Raw genomic sequence first — 13,685 nt, forward strand, 5'->3', positions numbered from 1 at the left:
GGGAACAGCAGCCTTGAAAATAAGGGATCAGCAGCCTCACCTGTCCGGGGGACAGTCTATGGGATAGCTAACAATCCGGGATAGCAGCGGGCGTAGCAGCAGGAAACGGCGCTGGAATAAGGGAATTTCCTGCAAAAAAAGGGAAGGTTGACAGCTATGCACAGGTGCCATTCAAGGCAGGTGTGCACACACATGACAAAGTGCACATAAGCCTAATATAGGTTCTTCCAACCGACCCTTTCTACCAGGAGACTGTGTGAGCCAACTGGGAGCCTATAGATTCTTAAATGCATTTACTAAGAATATTTATACGCTGGGTATTTAAGCCCATAAATGAATAGAAGCAAACAAGTGGTTGATAAAGTGAATACAAAACCCAGTAGGGCCAGAAAAAACATACCTGATCCCATATGGGTCTGCCGAATCAAGTAATTTCCCAGAGAACAGTGGCCACAACTGAGAAAGGCCTCTCGTGTGTTTCTGCCAATTGTTTTAGAAACGTAGGAAGCTCCCTTAGATTGAGTCAGTCCATTGTCCCAGCTAGCTCAGTCCTGTCTTCATCAGTAGTGGGTGAACCTCAAACTTGCAGGATCTACTTTGCTTTTCCCCATGCACAAATTAAGGTGAGCGCATGGCAAATGAGTCCAAGAAACAAGATATTTATTCCCCGTCCCACAATCCCACCCACTCCATACTTGGAATTATAGAATTGTAGAGTTGGAAGGGACCCCAGAGGGTCATCTAGTCCAACACCCTGCAATGTAGGAATCTCAACTAAAGCATCCATGACAGATGGCCATTCAGTCTGTGCTTTAAAAAACATTTCGATGAAGCAGAGTCCATCACCTCCTGAGGGAGTCTGTTCCACTGCCGAACCGTTCTTACTGTCAGAAAGTTCTTCCTGATGTTTAGTCGGAATCTGCTTTCTTGTAGCTTGGATCCATTGGTTCAAGTCCTACCCTCCAAAGAAACTTGCTCCATCTTCCATGTGCAACCCTTTAGAGATCTGAAGATGGCTTTTCTCCCCAGTTTGGGTGACTGCTCAGGCTTTCAGGCTTCATTGTGGAGATTTCTCCAGACAGCAAGCATAACACACAATGGGCTTGTCATGTGAATCACGCTTTCACTGGCTGAATGCATAGACTGATCCTAATGGCACTTTGTATAAAGGTGTCAAGTCACTAGTTCCCTTTAAAAAACAACAACCCCAGACTGTGAAAGGAATCCGAGGACCAGATTGGTACCAGACACGTCTGTAGTTTTGACTTGAAGTTCAATTCCAGCTTCTTAATTAGATGGGAGACAGGTGCTCAGAGCGACCTCTCTCTTCATGATGGGAATGCAAGACGGGTCTCCTTAAATGCTTGTTAGCAGGTAGTGAATGGGAGTAAGCTGCTTTCAAGTTTCTCTCCCAGAGCAGAGAAATTGTACAAGCCTACATTTTTTATTTCATTTTTTGAAAAATGGAATAGAAAGTCTGACTTTAATAGGTCCAATGGTAGTTCTTTCTCTTATTATAAAGAAGAGAGATTCCTGCAGACTGTGTTCCTGCCCACAAGGTAGGATTTTAAAGAAAAGCAGTCCAGTAATCGGAGTGCTTCATTCATGCCCTAAAAATAGGACAGCACACTGGGGCAATCTCCCCTTCCCAGCACCGTTACTCAGAAATAACAATGTACTTTTGATGACGCCGAAATACAAATTCCCATGTTTCCCTTTGGAAAACACCCTCTGTAAATTACTCTGACTGTGGGAGACATGGTATTATGACAAACTGCTGCATTCTGAAAGTGCTAATTGTGACAAATAGGAATTTTTCAAAGGCAGCACTCAATACCTCTGGCTGTGAAGAATGGAAAAACTCCATTCTGAACTCAGTAGGGATCAAGGTCCAAGGTGAAATCTTTACCCTCTTGTTCAGATGCTAAAGAACCCCCAAGGAAGAGCATTGAGCGGATATGGGGGACCATAACAGGAAATATAACTGGGTTTCAAAGTAACCGCAAACTTGCCCAAGGGTTGTCCAGAACTTTTAATGCAGTGCTATTTATTTGAATTGTGGTTTGCTGACTTACGCAGGTGTCCATAAATGCAGCAGGCATAAATTGTCGTTGCAATTGGAAATGAAGGGGCATCCTAGACAAAAACTGATTCTGCCTGGCTCTTTTGGGGCAGAGAGACTGGACAATCCAGTGCATAGCTACTCAGAAGTCAGCCCCACTGAATTCAATGAGACTTGCTGTCAGGAAAATGCGCATTGCTTTATAGCTTTAGAATAGCCCTCTAACACATGTGAAGAGGCCAAGTGTAAAGAAAATGGCAGCAGGAGGCCCATGTTTATCCCTGCCCCTGTCACATGGCTCATTTTGCTCCCCACCATTGCCCTGTTAGACACGACTTCCGAAGCAGGAAGCCTGCATGATTAAGAAGCCTAAATGGCCAGGATTCTAAACCACATATTTAGGCTCCCTAGGTAGAGCAAGCACCCTGCTTCAGAGGTTATGCCCAGCACAGTAATGATGTGGGTAGGAGTAGCTGCACACCTATGGGGACAGAGCTCAATGTGAGGAACTGCAGCAAGTAATGGCCTGATGAGGTCTAATGTTAACCCTCGTTGATAAGCACAGAAGAAGAGTCCTGCTGAGACCTTGGCTTATCTTGTCCAGCATCTTGTTCTCAAAGCAGCTGGCCATATGGCTAGGCCATATGGGAAATCTGTAAGCAGGGCATGAGTGCAACAGCACTCTCCTCGATTGTGCTTCTCAGTAACTGATAGCCAGAAACACCCTTCTTCTGAAACTGAAGGTATTGACATTGAAGACAACCGTGCATGTCTTTTTTGTGTGAACCTTTGGGACTGTTATTCTTGGGACCTTGTGTGCTAAGTCCATCTCATTCATGCTCAAGTACTGTTTTAACTTTGCTGAAGCATTCTCAGGATGGTCCCACATTTTCTTACATTGACAGCAGGTTCTTATGCCTCCATGCACCACAATTAAATTGAGGGGAACTGCTTCTAGGCAATTACTAGAGCTCAGTTCTGTTTGACCAATATTACATCCTCCATGTAGTACAGAGAGTAGTTCAGCAATTGTTGTTGGCAGCGAATTTCCATTTGCAAGTTAACCTTTGAAACAGATGCATAATGTTCCAAACAGAAATTAAAACAGAATTAGCAGAGATTTATTGGAACAAGTTGCCAGGCCCAACTTCCACGCATGGTAGTTGCATAAGCTTCGATGCACAATTTGTCAAAAATACCATGTGTCAAAGTATTGCCGTGGCGTCCCATATTTTTAGTCCTTTAAAATGAAAGTCAACACTAAAACTCCTAAACATACTAATGCTAAGATTCCCTTACATCAGAAGCCTCAGTCGTGCCTTAAATGAATACATACATTGGACTCACTAAGATTATATCATTATATTGAGCAAGAGTAGGATCAAACTCTGCTCTCACCCTACTCTCAAAAACCCTCTGAGGCTTCTTCAATGACCGTATCAAATTCTAACCAAGGTAGTGGGATAACATAGTTTTCATGTCATCTTTGTTTTGCTTTATTTGTATTGCTCATGCACATGCTGGAAAGGCAAAGGACCAGTGCCAAACTGCCTTTTGAGGGTGGTCTTTCAATAAGCACATTATTTTGTCACATTATTCTTGTTTCCCAGCGCCACTTATCTTGTACCATCCAAGCTCTCTATCTCTTACTTCTGGGTGGTGCCCACTGTACGCACCTTTGTCTGGAGACTGGGAATAGTGGGATATGCTGTACAAATGAAAGAGTGCAAGCTGATTAAAAAACAGAAAATGTGGTCAAAAACACAGAAGTTGAAGCCAGTTAATGGGAACCGTTGGAATTTTAACAGAGCAACGAAGGTAACGCTTTTGGTAGTTAGTGACCATTGGAAAAGCAAAAGTATGGAAGTGCCATTGCTAAAAAAGAAAGCATTGGATGACCAAACCTTGTTTCTTTAAATGAGCTAATTTTAGACTGCGAGTAATGCTTTGTTCTAGTAACTGGAATTAAAAAGGGAATTCCCAGTTCCCAGCAGTGTTTATTTCTGGTAATGGAAAGGTGGCTACGCTCGTCAAAGAATTGTAGAGCTGGCAGACACCAGAACACCTTTTGGCTGGCTCAGAAGTTGGCTGGATTCTTACTTTATTTTTTTCATGTGCAAAATGGTTGAATCATGTAACTCCACTGAAGGTGGGAACTCTGTCCTATGAATTGAGGACAACTTCCCCCCCCCAAAAAAAATTGATCATTTGAATGAAACGACATTTAAATAATTCACCATTCCCAGTGGCCTAACTATTCTCCTATATGAGTATTTTTAGTTGCAAATTACTATGTGACTTTATTGTATCTAAATACAATATGCCCCTATTTTGGCCCACTTGCTGCTGCACCACACTTCTCCTAATCTGCTTACCTAAAGTACCTGCCACGTGGCAAATTAATAATCTTTCTTCATCCTCCCCCCTGCATCACTCAGGCCTGACATGAAATGAGAGCCTGATTGGCAACCAAACAGAAGCAAGATGCAATTGAAGTATTTTAATTTAATTCTGCAGCGAATTGTAACTTATTCCCCTAGTAAAATGATGCAGACCATTTTGATCCGGTGGCAGAAATGTCTGTAGTTCTTGTTGGAGAGCAGCTGTTTGAACTTGTGGGCTTGCAGATTGAATTTATTGAAAGGGACCGGGATATGGGGCAATGCAAATGAATATGCTTGTGAAGGGAAGATGTACTTTGAAGTCTTACAGCTGTCACTGTTCCTATATTTATCATCAACATATGTTGATCAGAGTCATTTTTCTTCTGAAACAACTTAATTTTACTTAATGGGCCTGCTGAGCTCTTGTAGCGGAGGTTGAGTCCTCAACATAGCTTGGCGGCTACCCTCTCTAAATGACTTTTTATTTTGGATCTGGTATGTCATCTTAAAGCCATTTAGGCAGTGCATACATTTACAGAGTTAATTTTCTCTTTCCGATATGCAAAACATGCAAGACACAATTTCAGTGACAGACGCAATATGCAAAATGCATTCTCGCCCACCACCGCATTTTTGGTGTAGTTCAAGAGTCACAGTGAACAGGTGCAGATGGGGAAGTTTGCATTCGGTATTCCTCCTGCTGTTCAGAAGCTTGACCCTTGTGAAAAGTCATAGTTCAGAAGGAGGGATGAGTTCCAGTCATTCTTCCAGCTACATCATGGTTGACGGTGGCACTGAACCACTTGGCTAACTTCATCACTTCTTCCAAGCTTTGTAGCTGGTTGCCCTGCCAACAAACTGCTACTAAGGAATGGTTTCGAGTAGAAGTCCCTCTTGTTCATCCTACCATTGATTGGGAAGAACAGAAGGCAATTCCACATAGCTTTTTATAGACAGCATGATCCGTGCCTGCAGCCTTTAATTTAATTTAATTTTAAAGTAAGATACTCTCCTTCCTAGAAGTAAAGCTGGAGCAAACTGTGCAGACAACCTTCTAAGCAATTTCTGTAAGATAAGCAGATCTAGTTGCTTCCACCTTTCAGTGTCTTTAGCCAATGAGTGAAGTCTGATTGACAAGTGCATTGTTTTGACTATAAGAATTGTTTTCTAGCCTTTAGAATTTCCATAGATCCAGAGACCTCCTAATATTGCAAAGAGGCTTAGACATGCCCAGGGGATGCTGGTCCATTTGGGTGAATGGGGCACTGTCCCACTTTGCTCAGCCTACCTGCAGCCTGCCCCCTACCTGCCTTCTTACAAACAGTCCAAGGGATATCACTGTCACTCAGCTGTCTGCCTAGCCTTTTGCTTCACCAGTTGCAATGGGCACATGCCACCTCTGCATGAGCTGAAGTCCAGGTACTCGTTAAGAATTCGCTGTATAGTTAACTCGCAGTACAGTAGTATATAGGTCTACTCAGAAGGAAATCTCTATGCTTAATGGGGCTTAGTCCCAGGTAAGAAAGCACAGGATTGCAGCCTCGGCTTCCTTGTGAGGAAGCTTGGGGGAAGGTTCATGGTGAAGGGATCATTATCAGTACAGAACTGAGTAGAACTAAAATATAAGCAGCTTGCATCGTCTCCTGAGACAAACGGATGCCAGCAAGAACTTGGTTTAAAGTTATTTTATAAAAGGGGGGGGTATAAATTCAAATAATAATTTTGACACAATCAAATTGTAAATTAGAGAGTGAGAGTGAGTATAGCGTTAAAAAATCCTGTTGGTTACCTCGGTGATTTTGCTGTTGGGGCAGAACATTGGAAAATAGGAGAAGGCTTTATTTTGTGTTGTTTTTTTAACAGAGCAATTGGGGGGGGGGGAATACTGACCACGCCTACTAGCCATGATGACTACTCTCTAGGTTCACAGCTGGAGGCAGCAATTCTTTTGAATACCTGTTGCTTGAAACCACAGGAGGGCAAAGTGCTTTAATCCTTTTTGCTGGTTTCCCATAGGATTCTGGCCTGATCATTTGTTTTTTAATGGAAGCAAATTGTTCTGCTTTCCACGGACCCTTACTCCTAGCACCCTTACTCCTAGCGTCTACAGGGTTATGACAACTCCTCTTAGGAATCAGTCCCCTGTGCATATTAACCCAAGCTCAGTCAGCAAAGCACGTCGAAGCTCACAATTGAACACCATTGGAACTTCTGCATCTAAAACTCAGGCCAGGTTAAAACTGGTTGAAGCTCTGGAACTGTATTAATGCGGGTGGTGGGAAATGAGCAAAACAATGATGAAATAATTGAGTTTAAAATATGAAATTCCACGGGCTTAGGGTATTTTCTTTCTTTCTTTTTCCATCAAGGTTGGCAAACAGTTTATAGCTTGTCTGTTTTCCGAGAGATGTACAATTTCAGAATACATTTTTAGTTCACAAAAGCTTATGCCATAATAGATTTGTTAGTCTTTATGATATCACAAGACGTATTTTCTAGAACCTTATATCATGTATGCCTTTTTTGGGTGGGGGAGAAGGGACACATATTTTGAGAACTGCATCTGGACCCCCAACCACCTTAATCTGGCTTTGGCATAGTTTATTATTCCTCACAAACCTGGGAGTTAAAGAGTAATTCATCATCAATGTACAAAGGCAATTTGTCGCTGTACATAAATAGCTGAAGCTCACATACTTGCAGGAAAATATTTCAGGTATCTTGTACAGTCATTCCATTCGTGTGCACTTTGAAGTGCTCCTCATGTTTTTGAATCAAGCTACTCTTCTTCCAAAGATGGCTCTTAAAGATTGTAACAAGAAATAACCTCAAATAGATATTCAGGCTAAATGCTCCCACTCATGATGCAAAGGATGATTGCAGAATCTTCCTCCAGTTGATTCCACTCTAGCTATTTTCTCAGTAGGCACCTGTAGACTGCTGTTGGCAGGACATTTCCCATCTTGCCCTGTTACATCTGAATTCACCTCTGTGTGAATTGTGTTGGATCTATTGACACGGATGCCTTGGAATATATTGTATTGAGTAGGCAGACGTGTCTTAATCCCATGATTTTTGCCTCATTGCTTTGAATGTTTATATCTTGCCTCTCCTTTGGTATTCTCTAGGCAGCCAACCAAACAAAAATTGCACAAAGCAATTGGAAGCGAGAAGCCCATGCCAAATAATTATAGGAATCATAAAGCGGTTGAAGAAAAGAACGATTGCTTGTTTTATGTGTTGTTGTCCCCACTGCCCATGATCTGGGTCACCAGCAATGCTGGCAAAGGGAGGGAATGGTGTGATTAGCTTGAGCTAGAGATGGTCTCTCTGCAAAGACTTGATTCCTTTGAGCGCTGACTTCTTGACTCTATAGATAATGGAGCATGTATTCCTTTTTAGAGATCTATGCCTTGGTTAAACTCAATGGCAATTATTCCTAATGGTTTCAGTATGGCTTAGGGGCATGGCACCATCTCCTCTTGATGGGATGGTACTTTTGATCACTTAGCCTTCTGAATAGGAAACTTGTTTAAGCATGAGATGGTGTCGCTTCCTGCCTCCTGTAGCTATGCACGATTCAAAAAAAGACGGTGCAGAGAGTGAGTGCAAGCCGAAAAGCGGCCGAGGGGAAAAAATAAATTGGGAAAGCAATGGTGGGTTACTGAGCTGTGAAAGGAGAGGATTAGCTTGCGAATTGTTTAACAAACGTCACAAGGCAGGTCACTCACCAAGTCATGCTGGCTTCTGGAAATGCAGCCTGTGCTGTTGAGAACGAATCAAAATAGCAACTGTGTCTAAAAATAGGCTAGTGGCGAGCCTGATGCTCTCGGTCCACACAATTCGTTAGAAGTTGCACACCTGTAGGACGATGACAAAAGTCGTAAGATCATCGAGTTGGAAGGGACCTCACAAAGGTCCTCTAGTCCAATCCCCTGCAGTGCAGGAATCTCAGCTAAAGTGTACAGATGACCAAATCTGTTTATGTTGTCCTACCTAGCCTAACACATTTTTTTTATTCAAAATGAACTCAAACTGTGAAACTATGGCTGCAACCTGCCCTTGTTTGTATGGAAGTGAGCCCCAGTGATTCCAGCACAACTTACTCCTAAGGAGGAGGAGAAAGTAGGAACTTACTCCTATGTGTGCCTAGAAATTAGAGTCTTAAGCTGACACAAAAAGTATTACTCAGTATAATGTAAGAACAAGAGTCTTCTGTCACCTTAAGTACTTAACCAGTTTACAATGGCACATGGACTAGAGCCCACGTCATCAGATGTGCATTCAGTTGTTGTGTTACTCTGAACACATCCCCTCTGACCACCACAACCGGGTCATACCACAAACTCTTTTTGCAGCTACCCTTGGTTTCACAAGCTGTTCGCCATGTAATAGACAACAATATATTAATGTTTTAATTTTAGATGGCTGGTTCTCTCCTATACCCCAGCTTCTTCCAGTCTAACAAATAACTAATGCATCTTAAAGTATGGGTACCTGAAATTATTTTTAGTTTAACGTTTATCCCGTTTTCAATTCGAGGAACGTTCTTTTTCATGGCTACAGACTCTTGTGCAGCTTGAGTGCATAACTTGTGCACCATGAGCAGGAGAGTGCTGTTGCTCTCGGGTCTTGCTTGTGGGATTCCCAGAGGCATCCGGTTGTCCACTGGGAGAATGGAAGAGACTAGATGGGCCTTTGGTGCGATCTATCAGGGCTCTCCTTGCGTTCTTGTGGGCTTTAAGTAAGACTATTTTCATCTGAATTCCTGAAACTTTGGTTCTACGTCAAATGCAAAAGTGTATTAATGGTAACAGCATGTTACAAAAGTGTTAACTTTATAGAATGGATGTTTGGATTGTGTAGTAAGACAACTTCACTCAAAAGTATGTGAAGAGATTATTAAAAGGTTTGAATTTATTTCCTCAGAAAACCATTCCGCACCTCCAGATGTTACCACTTACACCTCAGAACACTCAATACAAGTAGAAAGACCACAAGGTTCAACATCGAGGGTGGCACCAAAATATGGAAACGCTGAACTTATGGAAACTGGCGATGGTAATTATGGCTTGTAAAAATGATGTAGGAGTGCATGAACCACAGGAGGGAACGTTTGTCTAAATAGGCCATTTAATGAGAATATTCCCACCCACCCCCCAAAAAAATAAAGTTTGGGTGAGTTCACATTTCTGCCAAGAAGATGACCAGGAAAGAGAAGAAAGTGTGAAATGTCTGTGTTCGGTGTGTTTTTAGGTACTGGAAGAAGAACCCCAGAGACGTGAAAAAACTCAGGAAAATAACAAGTTGTTTCATAAGAGTACCCACTATAGCTAGTTAGTGAAATTGCTTACTTGTTAGAGGTGTTGGAATTTTCTTCCTGGACCAATTAACAGGATTTTTTAAAAAGGCAGACAGTACCTATATACCTAAACCCAAAGTAAGTTTATATCTACAGTGGGAGGCATATATGATTTTAGATGTCCAGTGACAGTGGACCTTGGCTCGACCACTCTTGTAACCCATGACTAGCAGTTCCCAGGTATAAAGGTGATGGCAGCAAAAAGGCTATTCGTCATTTTGCACAGATGCTGCTCATCTTGGAACTTTGTCCAGCCCATGGTAACAAGCTGCCAGGTGTGTACAACTAGCTAACCTGCCTATTCGAATTTGCCTTCATGTTGATATGCTTTTCTCCTCTGCTTGGAACTGGAAGGCATGCCTACAGCTTGAAAACTTATGTCAATTTTCTTTTCTGCAGGAGTTCCAGTAAGCAGCAGAGTATCGGCAAAAATTCAGCAGTTGGTCAACACCTTAAAACGACCCAAACGGCCCCCATTACGAGAGTTCTTTGTAGATGACTTTGAAGAATTATTAGAAGGTAAAATAGTTTGACTCCCCTGACCAAGTTTTTGTACTGGGTTTGTAAAAGTACTGTTCATTTTGTGTGCTTGAATAAATGTTTTACAGCAAGTGAGCTTGGATTCTGAACTCAGATTTTAATTGCACAAACTAGCTTTTTATGTATTTGATCTGCCAGCCTGGTGTGTGTGTGTGTGTGTGTGTGTGTGTGTGTGTGTGTGTGTTTGAGAAAGGAGCAGTGTGGTTGCAGGGTAGAGTATGGGAGGTGTACAGAAGAAGATCAGAAACCAGGAAAGAGTTGTTTCACATTGCGTGTACATCATTTGATTTCTCAAAAGCAGATGTTGACTTATCAATAGGCATAATAAAGCATGGCATTAAGAAACATGAAGTAACGCTCTCTTACAACTGTAAGTTCAACAGCCAGACCCAAACCAACCAAAGCCAGAGGGAGCGCAGATGTTGGCGATGCGTGGAGAACAGCTGGGCGTGGTTACGAATTGGCCTCCATCTCTTGAAGCAGCATTGCAACGATGGGGAACCATTTCCCCGAAAGCTCCTTGTCTAACCACTATGGACACCAATGGAAAACCACTATATATTCTCACTTACGGTCAGCAACCTTTTGAATTTCCTTGCCCATTCCCCATTCCCCAAGTTAAGAAAGTAGAACTCTGTGTTTTCCTCTTTGATCATTACGAAATATGCATCTTATACTTCCTTAGGTCATATATATATATATATATATATATATATATATATATATATATATAAAACAAAACTATTGTGGGGTTTTTTGAGGCTATGTACTTAAACATTTATCTGAGGGAGTAGAGCCGATGGGAAAGTATGTAGCTCATTGGAGGGGGGCATACTTTGACTTTGTGAAGCCCTATGCTGAATCCAGAACTCCCCACTTAACAGGCTTGCTAGTTGCAATGATTGGGGAGTGGGGTAGAATCTCCTTGAGAGATTCTGGAGAGCCTGTGTCAATTGGCGTTAAAGCACAGGGCTAGGATATTAGTCTGATTCCTTATAGAGATGTCCTTATTAATATCTAAGGTTGGCTGGTTTTCTTTCGTTGGATTTTATTGAAATGCATGTTACCCTGCAAAGACTTCCCATCCCTGAAGATGTGCAAAAGTCTTGAGTGTTGTGAGTGAAATAATTGATAAAAAAATTCAAATTTCAAACTATTGCAACGGTTCAAGAAGCAGTGAGTCATATGCACGGCATACTCTTCACCTAATGTGTCTGCATACGCATACCAGCACAGAAATAATTAGTGAGACTAATGTGCACACTGTCCCTGAAGTAATTCCTTCTGCCTTTACTCAAATGTACAATTATCTGTCTGAAATACATACTCCGTAGTCGCCTGTGCAGTTACAGTTTTGCAGAGGCTGCTACGGACCTCAGCGCAGCACATTTTGCTTGTACAGTGTGAGTTGGGTTACTCTCGGGCCCATCCTGTTGGCTCTTGGTAGCAGGGGCCAATCCTCACCCAAGCCATGTCCTCTTCTAGGCGTGGCAACCTGGTCATTCCTTATTTAATGCTAATGGAATTGGAACCAACGTCCCAAGAGTCATATGATGCAGGCCATATCAATAAGCTGTTGTGTTTGTTGTGATACTGAAAAAAAACAACCATTGACGATTATTTGCAGCTGTCTTTTGGCAAACGTGGAACTGCTCTACATAGGTTTGGTAAGAGTATTCTGGTTTGCTGTGGCTGAGTTGGTGCCGTGTGGTGGTGACAATCCTACTGTTACATTATACGGGAGCTAATTTTGTAGTTTGCTTTTCCTGTGGCACACCTGTCTGCCCACAAGCGCTACTCGGGCAGCCTTTACACTTAACACATTTGTGATAAGGCACTAGTGAGGAAATGACCTGGCCAGAAGGCTTTGTGCCAAATGATGCAAAAGCACCTTAGCCAACCTCTGCTTTTTAAGAAGTCTGGCAGACTTAACAGTTTGAAAGTAGGGTTACTTGGGATCAGATGTTTCCCCTATATACATACTAGGGATGGGGCCTGCTCTCTTCAGGTAAATGATGCCAAGAGCAAGCTTGGGTTTTCAGAACTCACTGAATTGCATCTAAGTAAGAGCTAGTAATCTGCAAACATGCTATCGCTTTGCTTGGCTCTGCTAAGAGAAAGTGTGAAACTTCCTTAGGCCGCAGTGCTTAAGTAGAGGAAGGGCTCAAGCTCCGTGGCTGAATTCCTGGCAGTCTGCTGCCAGCCAGTTCGGACAGTACTGAGCTGCCTGGACCCAATAGTCTGACATGGTATACGGCAGCTCCCAATGTTTCTAAATGCCCATCAATTCCAATTAAAATTACTAAAAGTTGCTTAGAGCCAGTCTAGACATTTTGAAAAAGAACAATGTTGACAACTCAAATGGAATATCTTTTGTTTGAGGTACACTACATAGGGAACACACATTTAGAAAACAAGCATCTCAGGGACATGGCTCCCTAATATTTCTTGGAGGAGGTCCTTGAATATCTGCACACCTTGTTCTTGTATCAAACTTTCGTGTAAAGAGCTTTGTCTCTCTTGAGAAATGCCTCAGGTGCATTTCTGTTTCGTCATGCTGTACATACAATTTAATTCAGTAAAATTAATAGGAACTCAACATTTCTTCTTCCCTAAATTCTGCTTGCAAATGTTTGGCTTTATTTATTTATTTTAGAAGCATTCCATTGTTAACCTTCTGTAGCCATAGGCTTCATCGTGAAATGCACCGCTTGGAAACAATCACAGTTTGGTGGGGAAAGATTTTGGCATTTTGTAGGAAGTGGAAATAACCTGTATGAATGTTCTCAGTAGGCTTAATGACATTGATCCAGACTAAAGGTGACTAATGCCTTGGTTATGGCCGCAATTGAATCTGGGCCAAACGTTGCTACCTCTTGAACTTGTATTGGCACAGCTACAGGAGAACATTTTCCTCTACGCAAGCCATGCTCTTACCCAATTTTCAGAACAGCTTGCTCAGGAAAAATCCCCATTAATTTTGCCCTTCATAAGTAGCCACGATACGGCTTGCCAATAGGAAAGCGGCTGAGAACAAAATAATTAACTGGGCCAGGCACACTGAAACCGAACTGACTCACTTGTGCTGACAAGACAGCAGTTGCATAGTTCTCCCACTTTCAGCTCCATAATATAAATGGAAGTTTCCACTTGGCTATAAAATTAAATTGAATTACAATTAAAATGGTAGTGAAGTTATGGTTCACCAGTTTCCATCTTCTCGGCACACACTTGTTCTATGCCTGTCCTCTTTACTATCAAGTTTAGCTTGAGGATTGGAGTGATCATTTTGTGATATTATAGCAGGAAGTACAGTGTTTGTGGTATGTTGCACATT

General features: G+C 42.1%; 1 protein-coding gene across 6 annotated transcripts in view; it reads left to right on the top strand.

Annotated features, from left to right (window-relative positions):
- DIP2C (disco interacting protein 2 homolog C) overlaps positions 1–13,685 on the top strand; it is a 297,916-nt gene that overhangs the window by 205,629 nt on the left and 78,602 nt on the right. For all 6 annotated transcript variants that reach the window (XM_081163465.1, XM_081163469.1, XM_081163466.1 and 3 more), the window contains 3 exons: positions 9,376–9,507; positions 10,208–10,327; positions 10,724–10,921. In XM_081163465.1, coding sequence (XP_081019591.1) covers positions 9,376–9,507; positions 10,208–10,327; positions 10,724–10,921 — 450 coding nt within the window. The remainder of the gene's footprint in view (positions 1–9,375; positions 9,508–10,207; positions 10,328–10,723; positions 10,922–13,685) is intronic.

Source organism: Podarcis bocagei (genome assembly GCF_964188305.1).
Source record: "Podarcis bocagei genome assembly, chromosome: 12".
NCBI lineage: Eukaryota > Metazoa > Chordata > Lepidosauria > Squamata > Lacertidae > Podarcis > Podarcis bocagei.